This window comes from Tenrec ecaudatus, chromosome 5, assembly GCF_050624435.1.
Source record: "Tenrec ecaudatus isolate mTenEca1 chromosome 5, mTenEca1.hap1, whole genome shotgun sequence".
In the NCBI taxonomy this organism is placed as follows: Eukaryota; Metazoa; Chordata; class Mammalia; order Afrosoricida; family Tenrecidae; genus Tenrec; species Tenrec ecaudatus.
Window position 1 is genome coordinate 38,624,405 of NC_134534.1, and position 21,712 is coordinate 38,646,116.

The window sequence follows — 21,712 nt, forward strand, 5'->3', positions numbered from 1 at the left end:
TCTTAAATTATCAGATGTGAGTTCAGCAAATAACTTTTTTTAAATCATTTTATTTGGGGCTCATACAACTCTTATCACAATCCATACATATATCCATGTGTCAAGCACATTTGTACATTTGTTGCCATCATCATTCTCAAAACATTTGCTTTCTACTTGAGTCCTTGGTATCAGCTGCTCATTTTCCCCCTCCTGGCCCCACTCTCCCTCCTTCACAAACCCTTGATAATTTATCAATTATTATTGTCATGTTTGACACTGTCCAATGTCTCACTTCACCCACTTTTCTGTTGTCTGTTCCCCACAGAGGGGGTCATATGCAGATCACTGTGATTGGTTCCCCCTTTGTACCCCACCTTCCCCTTCCCCTCCTGGTATGGCTACTCTCATTATTGGTCCTGAGGGGTTTATCTGTCCTGGATTCCCTCTGTTTCCAGTTCTTATCTGTACCAATGTGCATCCTCTGGTCTAGCCGGATTTGTAAGGTAGGTGGGATCATGATAGTGTGTGTGGGGGAAGCATTAAAGAACTAGAGGAAAGTTGTATGCTTCATCATTGCTATACTGCACCCTGACTGGCTGGTCTCCTCCCCTCAACCCTTCAGTAAGGGGATGTCCAGTTGCCTGCAGAGGGGCTTTGGGTCTCCACTCCACACTCCCCGTCATTCACAATGATAGGATGTTCTTGTTCTTTGATGCCTGATCCTATCAACAACTCGTGATCACACACAGGCTTGTGTGCTTCTTCCATGTGGGCTTTGATGCTTTTCAGCTAGATGGCTGCTTGTTTATCTTCAAGCCTTTAAGAACCCAGATGCTCTATCTTTTAATAGCCAGGCACCATCAGCTTTCTTCACCATATTTGCTTATGCACCCGCTTTGTCTTCAGTGATTGTGTCAGGAAGGTGAACATCAAGGAATGCCAGTTTAACAGAACAAAATGTTCTTGCCTTGAGAGAGCACTTGAGTAGAGGCCCAATGTCCACCTTCAGCAAATAATTTAGGAGTGGAATCATATTGTTCTATTGCCCTGAAGGTCTTTTTAAAAAGTGAAATATTCATAAATGTACCCCACTAAGTTACAGGTCCAAACCTTAAAGAGAAGACTTAATATGAGAGAAGCCAGTAAGCCTTTGTTATCATGAGCACAGGCACTGGCTGTCTTTGACCCATCATGTTCTAACTTCCCAAATTTTCAGGGAATTGTGCTCAGCTTCATCATCCCCAGATACTATTAGCAGTAGACAAAAAAGGAGATATAGCTTTTATTTTATAAACCTATAGATGGTAAATTTCTAAACAGAGATATTTAAAAATAAAAAAAGAGAGAGATGCTGAAGTTTAAGGCAATTCAATTAACAGGTGACCTTTCGACCTGACAGGTTATTAAGAATCCTTTAGTTTTCCAATAGGGCAGACCAAACTACCCTCCCTCATTATATGTGTGTACATTTAATATCACCTTCAATAAAGAACAAAGGAAGACATACGTTTACCAAGTAGGGGGGGTAGCAGAAAGAACCCAACCAGATTCTGGAGCTATCAGGAATGACTCAACATCCAGGTTCACACTTCTTTAATCTAACACTGAGCGCCCCATTACTTACCCAAGTCAGATCCTACTAATAGGCATCAGAAGCAGGTAAGTAATAATTCACAACCAATTGGCTTGGCTGTATGAACTCCAAAAACACCTGCAGTCTATGAATTCTTGATGAGAGAAGGTCATCAAATAGGCACAAATAGAACAATAGTTACAGGTCATGGAGTTTGAACAGTGGCTCCACAGGATGCGGCAAAACTCCCCCCAGGGTTGCAGCGGAGGTGAGCTTTACAAGAAACGAGCAGGTCTTTTCTCTCGAGCAGCTGCCCGTGAGTTCGAACCACTGACCTTTGGTTAGTGGACAAGCGCTTAACCATGAGCCATTTCAACCCTCAGGAATCATTTTACAAAGAATGTAGGAATGCACAGCATTGTTTCCAAACCAACTCGGTCCATGCATTTCATAAAATATGTCACAGGGAAGTTATTTTACCTGCTTATTTTCATGTCACACAATTACATTCTTATGGATAGCCTAAGGCATATTGGGGCGGGGGGGAGTATTTCAAAGAAGATATAGTTCTAGAGTTCTTTTAAAGACATAATGAGTAAACAGAAATCAGATATGTAACTTGAGCAAGAGATGCCCAAGTTAAAGAATCTCCATTTACAAAACTTAAAAGCCGTACTATAAAACCAGAAAGACCAAACCCACCACCACTGAGTCGATTCTAACTCAGAGTGCCCCTCCCCAGGAGTCCCAGACCGTAAATCTTTATGGGAGCTGAGAGGATCGTCTTTCTCCCCAAACTCTATACTTTAGCTCAATGATTAAAATACAGTAAAGAGGACTGATGGAGTAATAGCTACCTAGGTAGCACGCTAACAGCGAAATGGAAAGAACACTGAGGGGAGACTTCATTCGATTTCGATCTCAGGTCCATCTGTCATTTCCTATTTGTATGTGAATGTGATTTGGGGCAGCTCATTAACCCTCCCTAAGCCCCAAGATCCTCTTTTGCAAAATGCCCCTTTCCATTGCATCAGACTTCTGTCACACACCCAAATAGGGAGGCGTTGAGTTAGACGGAAACGCCTATCACATTGCCGGGCACTGAGTGAAACTGGGGTAAGAGGTGAAGTCTCCTGTTTTGAAAATATTATGGTGGCATGTATGTAAAACAAACATTTTGCCACTTATATGTTTCATAAGCAGACCATTCAGTGTCTGAATTACATGTGTTATGTTGTGCAGTCAACGCGTTTGATAACCACATCCACACTCTTGTCTATGAATTTGCCTATTCTAGTTACTTCATGTGGGGAATCTTAAAGAGTGGTCTTGTGGTGTCTGTGATTTCCCTCGGCACAATGTCAGTTTTCATGCTTGCCCCACGTGGTAGCATGGGTCAGCGCTCATTTCTCTTTGTGGCCGAATGAGAGGCCCTTGGATGCATGTACTCCACTGTGTCGACCCATTCCTTGGTCACCTGCGTTGTTTCTACCCCTGCCATCTTTACCTTCTTAAACTGTAGAATCTAGAAGCTTCTGCCTTCTAGTGTAAAGAATCACAACCACATTGTCTTCACATATGAGCAATTTCTGCACCTCAGTTTTGCTCCCAGTACAGATATGATGAAGGAGATTCTATTAACGGTAGAAGACAAAAGGCAGCGCAAGCATATTCTGCGCAGCATCCACAGGCAGCTGCTGGCCCCACGCCGACATCCTCTGCGGTGACAAAGCAGGCTGCCAGTGAACTCTGGATCAAAACTAAAATCTAGGCCGGCATTCAACTTTATGATTGTGTCTGTTCTTCACTGAGCATGGGGAACGAAAGCTTTAGAGGTTATTTACTGAAGAAATCCCCAGAGTACTCGAACAAAGTTTGCTTCCAAAGGAGGCCCTGCGCTGGGAATGCAGTGGAGTAAGGGAAAGCTATACCAGGTTTCTTGCATTATCCTTTAGAAGTTTCAGAAGGGCAATAAAGTCCTACTTTTCCAGAGCTTTTTCTGAGGCCAGGCCACAGAAATTTTCCAAAGGTGCTAGATAAATAGGGGGGGAAAAGCGACCAAACAAACCTCAAAAATAAAGACTATTAATCCAAAATGATTTATGACTATGCCTCAAAGACAGTTAAACATGGAATAATTAGCAGAAATCACTTGGTTTAATTATACTTTCCCAACTATGAATGTGAATCAAAATCAGGTAACCGGTACCTCTGTGGCCTTGTGTGAGGGTTCCGTCCCAGTCGTGTTTGCGACCAGCAACTGATGGAGGAGCTGAACTTGCGCCACGTTCAGAAAGAAGTCCAGGTTTGTGGTGATATTCACCTCCAAGGAATGGCCGCACACCAAAACCTCCTGAAGGGACAAACAGTGCATGCAGATAAAGACCCGTGAGAGCTAGTATGGGATAATCTGTCATTCTTGAGGATTGGATCTTTATTATGTTGATGATGTTTCCTGGGACTCAAGGTCAAATATTAAAAAGAACAGCAGAAATAGCAACCACACTCAGTGCAATGGATTAATCTCCTAAGTATTCATGACAGCCTACTCTCAAGGTCTTTAGTTACAAAACAAACATTACTTTTTTTAACCTTATAATATCCATTTAGCTGTTCACATACCTCAGTATGTAAATCATGTTGTCCATTCATTCAAAGAAATTAATATTTACTGAGCACAACCTAGGTAGTGTAGAAGGCTAGCCCTGCGAGGCAACCTGTTCCTGAAGCCGGACAGGCAGATGTAAACAGTCAGCTGCAGACAGGCAATTACAATCACAAGTGCTGCGAGTATTCCCCAGAGGAACAGACTTTAAATGATTTACGACAAATTACAGTGCCGAAGCCAGAGAGAGCTAGACTAATTAATTTCACTGCTTCTTCAATCTGCGCAAATCTTGGCAGCATTAGGTAAGATGCTTATTACTTAACTGGTGCTTTTCTTCATAACTGAATCCCTTGAACATTCATCAGTGGAAAACCATCGGGAGAAAGAACAGAGAAACGGAAAAGCTCTCCAGAAGCTTCACTCAATAAGCAGAAGTAGCTCTGCCTCTTGTCATGAAGTGCATGTGGTCAATGTTCAAATGCTATGAAACAGCCAATAGGCCTTCTTCTTATTTCTGTCATGCAAGGACATAGATTTCAGGAGACTATGTTGGCCAAATACAAGCCAGGCAGCTTACAGCAATTTTTAATAGTCATTAAAAGAGCAGGTCTGAAATCATCATCATTTTTTCGTTAATTAAACTTCCCACTACAAGTCCCCTGTATTTACTCATTGTAATGAAATTCTTGTTTTACTCCTCAGGTAATGATTAAGAGGATTATGAGGCACACTGACTCAGGAGATGTCGTTTGCCCTGCTTTAACAGCTAATGTAGTACGTCCAGTGCCGTACCTCCTGTAAACACTCCAACAAATGAGCAATCCACTACGAGTAGATTAAAGAGTAGGCAGGCAATTGGTAGAAGCAGTAGTTGTAAATACCATGCAAATAACAGAAATTCCATTTTTATGGAAAATTAGCCTTTTCTGATTCCTCTTATAAATATTATCTCTTTTGATCAACTTGTCCACATCGGCATTTCGAGGGCACTGTGGCAGCTAAGGCTGTGCATGTCGATAGGGAAGCTGACACACTAACAAGCTAGTGGATGGCTTACGGTGATATTCCTTAGCATGATGCTGGGCTGCTCCTACAACCACGTCTGCTATCGCTAGATTCTTGCATTATTCACCTGGAAATAGGAAATTTGTAACAATGACACTAAATGAGAAGATGAGATTCATTAAGATGAGATGTATTTAAAACACTTTGATATAGTCTTACTTTTGTTCCTCATTTTCATGACTACAAGTATTTGGGAACCCAAACAAAAAGTATTTTCAGTGGAAGAAAAAAACTAGTAACAAAATACTTACAATTCACATTTTCGTAGCAGCATTAGTATTTAAAAATAGATACTACGCAAGAAGTTTGAGGCAAATCCTAAGCCAGTACTACTAAGTAATGAAAAATATTAATAAACTTACTACAGAGCCCTGGTGGCGTAATGCTTAAATATTTGGCTGTTAACCAAAGGTTCCAAATTCATACCTATCTAAGAACCCTTGACAAAAAGACATGGCGATCTGCTCGGGAATGATTACAGCCAAGGGAAAGCTATGGGGTAGTTCATCTGCTACACGGGGTCCCTATGCGTCAAAACCTACTCCAAGGCATCCAACAGCAGCTCTTTCTCATATGGACACTTTCAGGTCGCTCTGACGGCGTAATGCCTGTGCCTGGTGCTGCTCTCAAAACCACCAGCTGCTCCTCTGAGAAGGGGAGACATTCAACTCTATAATGACTACAGTCACGGAAACCCACAGGGCTAGCTCTACTCAATGGCACTGAGTTTGGTTTGGTTTTTACGGATATTTAAGATACCTGGTCTAACCTACCTTTCCTAAGGCTATTATAAACATCATGAGATAATGTATTAGCAACTTGGTTTCATATATTAGAGATCTAATTTTTATGAACTTTTCATAATGGTGCCCTTTAAACCTACGAGTAACAAAAAAGTTTATAATGTTTAGCATGGCATAAATTTCTATGAATAGTATGCTTAAAATTATGTTTGGCCTCATTATCCGAGAGGGATGCAGGCTGTACACAACAATGAAACTGGGACACATCAAGTCATGGGCTACATGACATTGATCCCTTATTGCACACACCTCATTTTTTTAACCTTAGTTTCCTCACCTACAAAATTTGGAAACTAACATTACCTAATAGTTTCCAGAGAGACCAGTCTCTGGAGCATGACCAAGTGCTTGGTTAGTGGAGGGGCGGTGAAAAATAAGACAGCCTTGACAAGCGAAGATGGATTCACGCAGTGGCTGCAACAGTGGGCTCAAACATTGTGAAGCTTGCCCAGGGACAGGCAGTGTTTCATCCTGTGTGATCGCACCTAAGAACATTATCTATATCATGCATATGTTGTTAAGACTAATTAATCCATGAAGAAGTCTCTACGTAAGTCATTCCTGTAAGACGTCTATTTCATGGCAGAATTACTGTGGCTTTCATTACAAAGGGGTTTTAGAGGTTCAACGAGCAGGGTCTGGAGTCAGGCCATTTGGGTTCATATATTTGCCAACATGGGCAAGGAGACTACATGCTCTGTCTTTTGCCTGATCTGTAAAGCAAGAATGGTAGCAATAGCTAGCAGAAAGATTATCAAGCGGATTAAACGAGTTATCAGATGGACAACAACAACTGAACAGTACCTGGACACCGAGAAAGTGCTCAGCAAATATAAGCAACAGCAATGTTATCAATAATCCAACATAAAATCCTGAGAGGGAAGCCGGTGAGGTACATTACAGCGAGGAGTGGCTCCACTATTTAGAGTAAAATAGAAATGAAATCCACTAACCTCAGGATGCACATTTTCTGGAGAAATTATTTTGGTGAAAATGATGGCAGGTGCTCCAGTAATTCGGACAGAAAAGTCTGTCAAAATTGGAGTCAAAATTGCTCTCCTTTCTTGATGCCTCCTTATGCTAAAATACAAAGTAAAACATTCTTAACCTTTTCATTTTTCAAGGACAATTGTGATTAAATTTGCAAAGATTTAGTACAGCAAACGTGTATAACATTGCATTATCATTCAGAGATATTCAGAGATGTAATTGTACAAGTTTTTAAGATCATAGTTTCTCAACGTCAATACTGTAAGTATAAAAGATAGCTCCACAAGAAATATTGAATGAATCAGAAACAAGTGACTTTGTAGTTTCAACACAAAGGGCCTTTCCACAAATTAACTTTTTCTATTTTTTATTCCTTTATTTTTCCCAAGCAATTTATTATCATTTTTGCTACGAAATAATCTTCCTTTTGTGAATTTTTTATTAAATACTTTTATTGGAGGCTCTTACATCTCTTATCACAATCCATATATTCACCCAGTGTGTCAAGCACATTTGCACATATGCCGCTATCATCATTTTCAAAGCATTCTCTTCCCACATGAGCCCGATATCAGCTTCCCATTTCTTCTCCCTCCTCCCCCACCCACCCTCCCTCACAAACCTTGATAAATTATAGATTATTATTTTCATATCTTATGTCATCCTCCATCACCCCTCACCTACTTTTCTGTTGTTTGTCCCCCTAGGAGGGGGTTCTAGATTGATCCTTGTGATCAATTCCCTCTTTCCACCCCCCACCCTCCCCTAATCCCCCTGGTATCTCTACTCTCCTAGTTGGCCCTGAGGGGTTATCTATCCTGGATTCCCTGTGTTACAGGCTCTTATTTGTAGCAGGGTGCATGCTCTGGTCTAATCCAATTTGTAAGGTAGAATTGAGGTCATGATAGTGGGGGGAAGGAAGCACCAAAAAACTAAAGGAAACGTGTGTGTTTCATCAGTGCTATTCTGCACCCTGACTGGCTCATGTCTGTGACCCCTCTGTGAGGGGATGTCCAATTGTCTACAGATGGGCTTTGGGTCCCCGCTTCATGGGCACGCCCCCCCCCCCAATTCACATTGGGTATAATTTTGTTCTGGGTCTTAGATGCCTGATACCTGATCCCATCGACACCTCATGATCACACAGGCTGGTGTGCTTCTTCCATGTGGGCTTTGTTGCTTTCTCAGCTAGATGGCCGCTTGTTTACTTTCACACCTTTTAAAGCCTGCAGATGTAGCTGGGCAACATGAACTTTCTTCACCATATTTGCATATGCACCCATTTTGTCTTCAGCGATCGTGTAGGGAAGGTGAGCATCACAGAATGGCAGATTGTTAGAACAAAGTGTTCTTGTGTTGAGGGACTACTTGAGTCAAGGCCCAATGTCCGTCTGCAACCTTAATGCTTAACATATAGATATGAGTACATGGTTCTAGTCCCCTCTCATTATATATACATATATTTACATATGTACATTCCTGGACATATAAATGCCTTTTGCCTCCTGGTTCTTGCCTCTATTTCCTTTTACTTTCCTCTTGTTCCACCATCATGTTCGGGCTTCATTCGGGTTTAGTAATTCCTTGTAGCTACGTTGCCCTTGATTAAGCCCCTTTATGACAATTTTTAATTTCCTAGCCTTATTATTTCTAGTCACCACTTTTACTTCACCTTGTTGTACAGTGGTAGCTGGTATGTTCCTATAATACTGGAAGCTATGCTCAAGGTATTCCAAATGCTGGCAGGGTCAGCCATGATTATATGGTTATAGCAGTGTTTCCAGACTAAGAAACACTAGAGAGAAGGAATTGAAAATCTACTTCCAAAATATAGGCTAGTGAGAATCTTAATAGCAGCAGAACATTCTCTGGTTTGGTGCTAAAAGGTAAGCCCCTTAAGTGGAAAGGCATTAAAAATGTAACTAGGAAGAGCTGTCACCTTAAAATAACATGGACTTTAATGACATGAACAGAGTGAAGCTTCGGAGACCTCCATATGCTGAGTCAACATGAGAACGCATCTCTACAAACATCCATTCATAACCAAACTGTGTGAATTGAAAAGTATGACTCTAGGAAAACTGAAGTTGTTTAAAATGAAATGAAAACCTTAAATATGCTTATTCTAAGCTGAAATGGACTGGTATTGGCCTTTCTGAATCAGAGTCAGATGTTCTACCATGCAATAAATAACAATCAGAGAAGAATGGTGTCACATTACTGCCCAGAAGGACATTTCCAGATCTACACTGAAATACAGTGCCACTGGTAACAGGACAGTCGCTCTACACTTACTAGGAAGACCGATAGATATGATTACCAGTCACACAGGGGGCTTCAAAAGTTAGTGGAAATTGGAAATACAAGACAGTGAAAATTTTCTGTGAACTTTCCGAAGTTTTCTTGTATTTATGCACCAACCACTTCCCTTGAAAACAAAGAAATTGAAGATTTTTGCCAAATTCTGCAGTTTAAAATTTATCAAAGATGTAATCAAGATACACTGAAAATTACTACTTATTGGAATTTGAAAGTCAGAAACAAAGATGATCTATTAATAATTATCTATTAATGTGAAAGAATTCCTATCAGAGATCATATAATAGCATTCTGACCATCAGTGATCTACTCATTGGAAATACTTTTTTTTTTCCAGCGACATACACAACTATTGACATGGACCTCGTCAGAGGAACTACCCAGGAATCAAATCCACAACAACTATGGAATAGAAGGTGGAAAAAAATCAGTGCCATCAGTCAGAATAAGGGTGAGGCCAACTGCAGAGCAGATCATGAATTATTCATATCCAAAGTCAAGATGAATCTAAAAAACTAAAACAAGTTCGCGAGAGCCAAAGTACAATTTTGAGTAGATCCCACCTAAACCTAGGGGCCATCTCAGGACAGATTTGACACACTGACCACTAAGGATTGAAAAGCAGAGAGGTTGTGGATGGCATCCAGGACATGTGACGTGAGAAACCTAAACATCACTAAAAAGACAGGAATTAGAGAAAAGACGGAAGTGAGTGTCAGAAGAAACGCTGACATTTGTTCCTGAAGGTTAAATAGCTGAAGTGAACGGGAAACTGATGAAGTAAAAGAGCTAAACAGGACTTTGGGCAAGATGGCATGAGGCACACACACTATGCACTCCCTTTACAACAAACACATGAAAGACCAAATGAAAGTGGTCACTCTCAAATTGAGGCCAGAAGCATGGACAGAGAAGTGGATTGAAGACAAACTGGGAAAAGAAGCAAAAGCAACAAGAGAGGAGCTCCATAAAAATTCACATTCACGGCCAATGAGTCGATGCTGACTGATAGCAAACCTACAGGACAGAGTACAAATGTCCCTGTGAGTTTCTGAGACTATAACTCTTCATGGGAGTAGAAAGCCCCATCTTTATCCTGAAAAATATCTGGTAGTTTTGAACTGCTTACCTTTTGATTAACAGGCCAAAGAAAAATCATGAAGCTACCAGACCGCTAGAGAGAAGAGCTAGGTGAGAGAATTATCAGCTGGTATGATGTGGCCTGGTCCTCACGATAGACCACTCTGCATCCGGGAGCAAGTGGACTCTCTCTCATTAGAAGAGTAGACCATGTCGTGCAGGATGAGTGAATTGTCCAAGGTCATTGCTGGAAGTCCAACACTTTCTTTTCCACACCCAGCTATCCTGCTCCCAGTTGCCCTGGATCTGAAAGCGTTCCTTCTGGGAATGAGAAACCTGGACACAGCTACCCTCTGAGCCAACAAGAACACTTCCAAATCAGCAAGAACTCCGCCTAGGTCTGGGTGTCCCACCCACTCCCCCAACTCCATCCATGAGCTCCTTGACTGGCAGAGGGTGTTCACGCAGACTGGGTGTCCTGACATCACAGTTTTCTTCTAAATATTAGTCCAGGACAAGTATTCCATGTCAGTTACATAATCTGTCAACTTGTGAAGGGGTGGAATCTAGTCTGTTGATCAGGTCACAGCCCACGGGGCCTCTATGTGGGCCTGGCCTTCTCCTGAGGATTCTGGGAACTCCTATCTTCTTGGAGGCCAGACACACACTCTCTCCCTGTGAGACATTCCGGTTGACAAGCCACATGAGCTATGCTGATAGAACCAGGGCCCTGGAGCTGGAGGAGCCACACGGCGACCCACGTCAGCACTGAGATGCTTCTACCACCACTGGATCCACAAGTATTTCCACCCACTGACCTGTGATTTTTGCATTCAGCATCACTGCAAGTGTTGACTGAGTCTGAAGAGGAATTTATAGACTGGTATTGGACATATGGGCTAATATTGGGCTTATGGACTTGATCTGGACTGGGCTGGGATGTTTTCTCAATATCCAATCACTCTTTTGATCTAAAGCTCTTTCTTATACACGTATGAGTGTCTGGATTTGTTTCTCTAGTCCGCCCAGACTAACACACATTATCCCCCGCCTTCTTTCCTTTTCTTTCTCTATCTCTCTTTTTTTAAATCATTTTTATTGGGGGCCCGTACAATTCTTATCACAACCCCGACAGCCACCCATCACTGCGTCAAGCACACCTGTTGCCGTCACCATTCTCAGTTCTTTTTCCTCGCTTCCCTTGGTTTGGTCCTTTCGTTTCTTCTGCTTGTTTTTCGGCCCTTCCTCTTTCTCACACCTTTTAGTTTCCTTTTCTCATTTCTTTCCCCACCTTTCTGGTTTTCCTAATTGCATTTCTCTTTATTATTCCCCCACTTCCTTTATTTTTATTTCCCTTTCCTACTTTTTCAAGTTATTAAAATAACTGTAGCATCCTGTTATTTGCCTGCTTTTCCTCCTTTTAAAATTTGTTTTCTTCTATGTTATTATTTTTGCCATTTACTCGTTTTTCTCTCTTGACTTTCCTGATGGGAGACAGCATCATATCCACACTGCTTTGCCACGCGCATCTCTCCTACAATCCAGCCTGGGCTGAGGGTCACTACCCTCCCCTATACCACCCGATAATCAATTGACAGCAGTTAGGATTAACCCAGACAACCTCTAACTACGTTATATTAACAGAGAGTTGGGCACACACTCACATTCTCTATCCTAGCCACCAAGAGACAGGTAGCGAGTACCTGAAAACACACCAACGTACAATCACTTACATATAACAACACCGCAATGTCTCAGAGACAAGAGACCATTTCAGTTAACAGAAAGAAACAACACAGAGTGGCTTAAACAAGTACCCAAAATACTGACTCAAAAGGACTTTCTGAGAAAGAAAAGGTACTGGAACTACTAGATATGGAATTCAAAAATAATGCTATTGAAATATTTTCATTGATTTGAAAGAAAGATGAAGATACCCGAAAATGAAAACAAAGAAAATATAGGAAGAAAAAAAAACTTTAGGAAAACTATTTAAAAACAAAATAAATTAAAAATCAGAAACCACACCAAACAGCAAACAGAAATCCAAAAGATTAATAGCAAAATATCAGAAATAGAAAATGTAATGAAAAGGCAAAGGAAAATTCATTAAGTGAAAGGCTGAATCAGTCAGTCTGAAGACAAATCTCTAAATATAAATCTGCCAGAACAGTCAAAAAAGGAACAAAGGAATAAAAAACAAACACACAAAGAACCTAAAACTATGTGGGACATCAATAAGAGGAATGAATTTTGTATGATCAGAATTCCAGAACAAAAAGAAATGAACACACACGCAAGGCAACAAATGCGAGAGTGAGAGAGGATCAATAAAGAGAAGTTAGAAGAAAAGTTCCTGTATTCCACGAAAGACAAGAAGATATACATCCAAGTTGCTCAAACAGGATAGACTCCAAAGTAAACCCATCCGGACATTTCATGATCAAACTTTCCAAAACAAAAGACAATAAAGGAATCCTCAAAATTTCTCTGAAAAAAATGATAAGCTACGTATAAAATGGAATACATAAGATTAAGCACTGATTTCTCAGACCAGCATTTACAAGAAATACTAAAAGAAGTTATCTGAACAAAGAACCAACAAGTAAACAACAACTTGAGAGTAACACATACAACAACACGACTCAAAGACAACTCAGACATAGAGGCATCCAAAGACCACACTAAACAAGAAAAAACTTGAGTCTTGAGTGGTAATATTGAAAAATTCTATGGACAAAATATTGAGTGATGCAAGAATCATCAAAAGAACCAAAAAGAACTAGTCGGCATGCCAGTCCTTGAGGACCGAGCATATGAGCAAGAATCAACGGTATTAAAGGATGAAGTTCAAGCTCCACTGAAAGCATTAGCCAAAACCAAAGCTCCAGAAATTGATGGAATACCAATGGAAATGTTTCAACAACCTGATGAAGCACTGGAAGCACTCACTCATCTATGCCAGGAAATCTGGAGGACAACTACTTGGCCAACTGATTGCAAGAGATCCATATTTGTACCCATTCCAAAGAAGGATGACCAACAAATGTGCAAATTATAGAACCATCCCACTGATATCACATACCAGTACATTTTTCCCTGAAAATTATCCAATAATGGTTGCAGTCGTACACTGACAGAGGTTCAGGCCAGTTTCAGAAAAGGACATGAAACGCGGGGTCCCATTGCTGCTGTCAGACGGATCTTGGCTCAAAGCAGAGAATACCAGAAAGATGTCTACTTGTGTTTGATTGACTGTGCCAAAGCATTCGACTGTGTGGATCACAACAAACTTTGGATTAACCTTGAGCACAATTAGAATTCCAGAACATTCATTGTGCTCCTGTGGAACTTATACGTGTGAACAGAACAAAGGCATATTACATGGTTTAAATTCAGGAAACATGCATGAATCCTCTTCTCACTATCCTTGTCCATTCTGTAAGCTGAACAAATCCTCAGAGAAGTTGGCTTATCTAAAGAAGAATGTAGTGTCAGGATTGGAAGAAGGCTTATTAATAACCTGAAAATGATGATGGCAACAAATGTACAAATGTGCTAGACATGATGGATGCATGGATTATGATGAGTTGTACAAACCTCCAATGAAATGATTAAACAAACAAACAAACAAACCTGTAACATGTAGATTATACAACATTCCATGCTGAAAGCTACTGGGGCTTGAGTACTTGCTGATGAATATCGAAGATTTCAGTATTCAGTGTGGATTACACTCAATATTAAATAAACAAAAACCCTCACAACTGAACCAATAGGTAACAACATGATAAACTTAAAAGACGTTGAAGCTGTCAAAGATTGCATCTTGACTATGTTTGGATCCATAATCAATGCTCATGGAAGAAGCAGTCCAGAGATCAAAAGACCAGTTGCATTAAGTGAATCTGCTGCACAAGATCTCTGTAGAGCAGTAGTTCTCAACCTTCCTCATGCCGCGACCCTTTCATACAGTTCCTCATGTTGTGGTGACCCCCCAACCATAAAATCATTTTTGTTGCTACTTCATAACTGTAATTTTGCTAGTTATGAATCAGGTGACCCCTGTGAAAGGGTCATTTGACCCCCAAAGGGGTCATGACCTACAGGTTGAGAACCACTGCTGTATAGAAAATCAAGGATATTTCTTTGAGGGCTAGGATGCATCTGACTGCAGTCATGGTATTTTCTTTTTTCTTTTTAATCGTTTTATTAGGGACTCATACAACTCTTACCACAATCCATACATGCATCAATTGTGTAACGCACAACTGTACATTCATTGCCCTCATCATTCACAAAACATTTGCTCTCCACTTAAGCCCATGGCATCAGGTCCTCATTTTTTCCACTTCCTACTGGCTCACCCCTCCCTCACGAACCCTTGATAATTTATAAATTATTATTTTGTCATACATTTTGCTGTCCAATGTCTCCCTTCACCCACTTTTCTGTTGTCCGTCCCCCAGGGAGGAGGTCATATATAGATCCTTGTAATTGGTTTCCCCTCTCCAACCCACCCTCCTTCTACCCTCCCAGTATCGCCACTCACACCACTGGTCCCGAAGGGATCATCCACTCTGGATTCCCTGTGTTTCCAGTTGCCATCTGTACCAGTGTACATCCTTTGGTCTAGCCAGACTTGCAAGGTAGAATTGGGATCCTGATAGTAGGGGACGGGTTGGGGAGGTAGGAAGCATCTAGGAACTAGAGAAAAGTTGTATGTTTCATCGTTGCTATATCGCACCCTGACTGGCTCGTCTCCTCCCAAAAACCCTTCTGTAAGGGGTTGTCCAGTGGCCTACAAATGGGCTTTGGGTCTCCATTCCACACTGCCCCCCTCATTCACTATGATATGATTTTTTGTTCTGATGATGCCTGATACCTGATCCCTTCGACACCTTGTGATCACACAGGCTGGTGTGCTTCTTCCATGTGGGCTTTGTTGCTTCTGAACTAGATGGCCGCTTGTTTTTACCTTCAAGCCTTTAAGACCCAAGATGGTATAATTTTTGATAGCCGGGCACCATCAGCTTTCTTCACATTTGCTTATGCACCCGTTTTGTCTTCAGTGGTTGTGTCAGGAAGGTAAGAATCATAGAATGCCAATTTAATAGAAGAAAGTATTCTTGCATGGAGGGAGTACTTGAGTGGAGGCCCAATGTCCTTCTGCTACCTTAATACTAAACCTATAAATATATGCACACAGATCTATTTCCCCATCCTCATGTATAAATATATTTGCATATGTACATAGTCATGGTATTTTCAATTGCCTCATATGCAAGTGAAAGTTGGACAGTGAATAAAGAAGACCAAAGAAGAATTGATATATATGAGTTATGGAGTGGGAGAAGAAATTGAAAGCCCTCTTGATTGATAAGAGGACCAAGTGATCTGTCTTGGAAGAAGTATGGCCAGGGTGCTCCTTTGAGGTAGGATGGTGAGACTTCATCTTAAATACTACGGTCATGTTGTCAGGAGGGACCAGTCCCTGAAGAAGGATGACATATTTGGTAAAGCAGAGGGGTAGTGAAAAGGAGGAAGGCCATCAAAGGGGCAGCTTTACACCGTGGCTGAAATAATGGCCTGGAGCAGAGGACCGACTGTGAGGACGGCCAAGGATCGGGCAGTGATTTGTCCTGTTGTGCATAGGGTCTGTGTGGGTCAGAATGGAATCGATGGTGCTTAAGAACAACGGAAAGTAAAGCAAACTACAAGCCTGTAAAATACGGAATCAGAGGTAGCACAGCTAGTGATGGCGCAATTAGAAACACAAAGTGGGAATAGTATAATTAGGGAACTTTCATATGCAAAGGAAGCAATGCGATACATTGGGTAAAGGGGAAAGAAAAATGACGAAAATAGAAGACATCTGGAAACAATTTGTCTCATGGATGAACAGACCATATAAACATCAGTCTCTATTCTGAAACAAAAGAAACTAGATAGTGCCTAGCTACTATGATTGCTGGGAAGAGAATCACATCATAGTCAATGGAGAAAAGATGAAAAACAACCCCACTGAAAACGGGGACCAGACAATGATGCTCCTTATCTCCACTTCTATTCAACATCGTACTGGAGGTCCTAACTAACAACACAAGACAGCAGCAGAACAATAAAGTAGAGGAAGTGATGGTAGAGGAGGTGGTGAAACTATCTTATGGGCAGACAACATGATTCTTTACATTGAAAATCCCCAAAACTCCACAGTAAGAGTACTGACAGTGATAGAGGGATATAGAAGAGGGGAAGGATAAAAGATCAACAAGCAGAAGTCTATTGGTTTTCTATATAAATAGGACAAGACCAAGGAAGAGGAGATCAAGAAGGCAGTATACTTCACAAGAGCCAAGAACAAACTGAAATATCTGGGGAAATATTTAACCAAAAAACAAAAGACTTTTTTAAAAAAAGACTTATAAAAGGAAAACTACAGGACCCTACTACAGGAAACCAAAAGTGACCTCCACAATTGAAAGACTATCTCATGCTCGTGGATCGGAAAATGTCAATCTAGTAAAGATGTCAATCTTACCCAAGGCACCAGATAAGTTTAACGCTATCCTGATTCAAATGCCAAAAACCTTCTTCAAAGAATTGGAAAAACTGACCACCAATTTTATATAGATAGGCAAGAAGCCCAGAATTAGCAAAGAACTCCTCAAGAAGGACAATGTCAGAAGGCTCCCCTTGCCTGACTTTAACACCTACCACACAGCCACAGTGGTCAAAGCAGCTTGGTACTGGTATAATGACAGACCAAAGGAAAAGAACAGCAAAACCAGAAATAAAGCCACCAGCACATAGACAACTGATCTTCAACAAGGGCCCCCAAAGCATCAAGTAGGAGCCAGTAGCCCTCTTTAACAAGTGGTGCTGGAAACAATGGATATACGCCCGTAGAAAAATGAAACGAGATGTATTTACCTCACTCCATACACAAAAACAAACTCCAGATGGATCACAAACCTAGAAATAAAACCCCCAACTATCAGGACCATCAATGAAGGAATCGGGGCAAACTTAAGAACCTTGACTCAGGGAATTCATCGGCGATCTACAATAGGGCAGGGTACACAGACAGGTGAACCTGGAATCGACAAGTGGGGTATAATAACGATTAAACACCTTTGTGTATCAAAAGACTTTACCAAGAGAGTATCAAGAAAGCCCACAGGTTGGGAGAGGATTTTTAGCAATGATACAACAGACAGAGGACGTATTACTAAAATCTACAACACCCTCCTAGCCTGCAAAATGAAGAAAACAGTTAACCCCCTGAGGAAGTGGGCAAAAGACATGAAGAGAAGTTTCAGTAGGGAGGAGACCCGAACGTCCAACATGAAAAATGCTGATGATCATTAGCCATCAGAGAAATGCGAACTAAACAACCATGAGATGCCACCTAACACCCCATAGGATAGCCTAAATCCGAAAATCTGAGAGACGCAAATGTTGGAGGGGATGCGACCGAACAGGAACTCTCCTCCACTGCCGGTGGTTGTGTAGGACACACAGCTTCTGTGGAAAAGAGATCTGTGATATTTAAAGCAAAAATGGAAACGGAGTTACCTTATGATCTAGCTATCCCTCTACTGGGCATATCCCCAGAAGAGGTAAGAAACAGACCACAACCAGTCGTCAGCGCACTCATGTTTATTGCGGCACAATTCACAACTGCAAAGAATTGGAAACAACCTAAATTTCCATCGATGGACAAGTGGATTAGAAAACTCTGGCACAGATACACAATGGAGTACTAAAAAGCACTAAAAAGCACTGATGATAGCCTGAAGTACATCACCTCATGGGAAGAGTTGAAGGAAATTATGTTAAGTGAAGTTAGCCAATCACAAAAGGACAAGTATGACATGAGTCCACTGAGATAAGTATAATCAGCACATCAGGGATAGAAGAAGAGCCACTTATCTCACACTATGCAGGTTGAGATACAGGCAGTGGGGTGGGTGACAGGTCAAACTCAAGGATGTACATGTCATTCCATCACAAAGAAGGGGAAAGGGGGAAGGAGGCAAAAAGGGGAGACAATGGCACCAGGAAATCAGGGCACTAACCCACCCAGGAGAAGTGTATTGGTGATGTCTCCACAGAATCGGGAGTGTGCATGCAGAGCCCGCCATGGTGCGCCAAATCTTGAGGGCGCCAAACATAGAGCAATGCATGAAGCAAGTGGGCTATAGGGCCAGCCCCAGTCAGAGTCAAACTGACCCCCTCCCTGAAGTATGTGCTACAGAGGACAACACTAATCCTACAGGTTGAGGAGAGGGGCCAGCCTGCCATGCCCACACAGAAGCAAACTAAGAAGGAAAAAGACTGAGGCTCTGGACCCTATATTGGCACACCAAGCCCTAAGGACAAAGTCCCTGTATGGAGCTGTTAAGGCACAGAGAGGACTGTAGGGAGGACAAATGCTCAAGACAAGATGCTCCCTCGCAGGAGCATACTGCGGCAGAGGACAACACTGGGGACACACAGTGGGAAGTAAGTCTAGTTTGAACCCCCCCCCCCCCACACACACACCAGGGCGAACCAAGAAGGGAACATAACAGATCAGCAACAGGAGCAAAGCCAAGCCACAAAGCCCCTCAAGAGCCCCCCAAATAGACTTCAGACTAGGAGGGGCAGTTCTTAGATATCCCACCCCACACCCCATGCCCCCAAGGACCAGTGTGGAGATAGTTATAAAGCTCAGCAGACAGCCCTGGAATTATCTATGCTTTTTCTGGGCTTTTTTGCTAGTTGTTATTATATATATATTTTTCCCCTCTTTATACAATTTTTGTTTTCTTTTGTATTGTCTACATTATTATTGCTTTGCCTATCTATATGAGATAGACAATAAAAAGCCAGCCCGTGGAGAAAACAACAGGACTGAAGATTCCTGAGGGACTTAAGGGTGGAGGAGGTGGGGGAAGGGAGGGGGGAACACACAGCACCGTAGACAGAGGGGAAAATACGGGAATTAAAATCAACAACAAGGAGTATGTAGAGATCCTGGGGGTGTTGGAGCAAAAGCAATCTAGCTGAGAGGAATTATGAAGAGGCAGAAGAAGGGTGAGTGTGATTGTGGGGCAGGAAGAAGGTAAAATGAAACAGTAAAAAGCTAGGATGCAAAGCTATGGATAGAGGTATAAACATAAGTGTGCACTTATTAATTGATAAAAATAGAGGTATTGGCCTATGTACATATATTTACATGGCAATACACTGAGGAAGTGGACAAACTTTGGGCCTCTGCTCAAGTCTTCCCTCAACACAAGAACACTTTGTTCTAACAACCTGGCATTCTGTGTTGCCCACCCTCCCAGCACAATCGCTTAAGACAAAATGGGTATACAAGAAAATGTAGTGAAGAAAGCTGATGGTGCCTGGCTATTAAAAAGTATAGTGTCTAGGGTCATAAAGGCTTGAAGTTCAACAAGTGACCATCTAGCAGAGAAGCAACAAGCCCACACGGAAGAAGCACACTAGCCTATGCGACCATGAGTTGTGGACAGGATCAGGTAACAGGCAACAGAAGACCACAAATAAACAAACAAGTAAAAACATATTGTTGAGAATGAGGGGGGTCAGAGCAGAGGCCCCAAACCCATCTGTAGACAATGGGACATCACCTCTTAGAAGGGCCACAAGGAAGGGATGAGTCAACCAGGGCACAGTATAGCACCAATGAAACACACAATATTCCTCTGGTTCTTTGAAGAACCCCCCCGATCTTGACCCCAGTCCTGCCTTTCACTGGGGGCTGGGCCAGAGCATGTCCACAAGTACAGATAAGAGCTCTAGGGCACATGAAATCCAGGTCAGATAAACCTTTCAGGTATAGAAATGGGAGTAGTGATACCATCAGGACAGGGGCGGTGGGGAAAGGAGGAGGAGAAGAAACCATGGGGGAAGGGAGACAGTGGTGGGTGTAAGATATGAAAATAATAATAATTTACAATTTATTATGGGGTTATGAGAGTGGGAGGGAGGAGGGAAGGGAAAAAGAGGAGCTGATGCCAAGGGCTCAAATATAAAGTAAATGTTTAGAAAATTATGATGGTAACATATGTACAAGTGTGTTTGATACAATTGACAAATGGATTGTTGGAAGAGCTGTTAAGAGTCTCCAATAAAATGATCTTAAAATTTTTTCTTTAAGAAACTGAAAGAACTGAGGGAAAAATCCAAGCCTTGAGTTGAAATAGTGGAGGACTCTAAGTTATGAGGCGGCACTGACTCGATGGCAGTGAGTTTGGGTTAAAGGCAAAATACTGAAGGATGAAGGAAGCAGAAAAAGAAGGTAAAAATGAATACAGAGAATCTCTGTACTAAAGAAGAACTGTTCAATGTGCAGCCATCGAGACAGCCCGTGAACAAAAACTAACGGAAAAGAAGGAAGAAGTCTGAGCTGCACGGAAGGGCCGAGTTACAAGCCAGGCTCCAGGAACTGATGGCAGCCAAGGGGCCGTTCCATCAAACAGATGCAGGACTGGAGGCGCTCTGTCATCAAAGCCAAGACGTGTGGAAGACAGCGCCCTGGGCCACTAACTGGACAGTAACCGCATCCGTGCCTGTTCCGCAGAAAGCTGATTCAAAATAATGTAGAAATTATAGGATAATATTAAGATCACATGCAAATAAAATTCTCCTGAACATAATTAAAAAGCGGTTGCAGCAATACACTGAATTGGAACTTCTGGAAAGTCAAACCAGATTTCGAAGAGCATGTGGAATGATGGATACTACAGCTGATGCCACATGGATGGATGGTGGCTGAAAGCAGAGAGTCTACAAAAGAAGTTTGCCTATGTTTCACTAACTAATAAAACATTTGACTGTGTGGCCCATCAAGCGCTATGGATAACATTGCAAAGATTGGGAATTCTAGAGCACTTAATTGTGCTTATATGGAAACTGTACATAGATCAAGAGACAGTTGTTAGAACAAAACATGAGGCTAAGCAAGGCATGTCAAAGTCGTACTCTTTCACCATATTTATTCAATCTATATGGTGAGAATCTAATCTGAGCAGCTGTACTATATTAAGAGGAACAGCACATTAAGATGGTAGAAAGAGTCATGAAAAACATGGGAGATGAAGCTGACACATCCTTCCTGGCTGAAAATGAGGAAGACTTCGCAGTTGCTGAAGAAGACCAAAGACTACAGCCTTCAGTATAGATTACCTCAACACCGAGAAAACAACAATCCTCACATCTGGACACTAAGAAACATCAAGACAAATGGAGAACATATTGAATTTGTCATAGATTTCATTC

At 41.7% G+C, this 21,712-nt stretch overlaps 1 protein-coding gene across 3 annotated transcripts in view; it reads right to left on the reverse strand.

The window, feature by feature from the left end:
* The window catches only part of VPS13B (vacuolar protein sorting 13 homolog B), a 731,003-nt gene that overhangs the window by 281,729 nt on the left and 427,562 nt on the right, over positions 1 to 21,712 (reverse strand). For all 3 annotated transcript variants that reach the window (XM_075549441.1, XM_075549440.1, XM_075549439.1), the window contains exons 32-33: positions 6,985 to 7,111; positions 3,765 to 3,908 (exon numbers count right to left, since the gene is read on the reverse strand). In XM_075549441.1, coding sequence (XP_075405556.1) covers positions 3,765 to 3,908; positions 6,985 to 7,111 — 271 coding nt within the window. The remainder of the gene's footprint in view (positions 1 to 3,764; positions 3,909 to 6,984; positions 7,112 to 21,712) is intronic.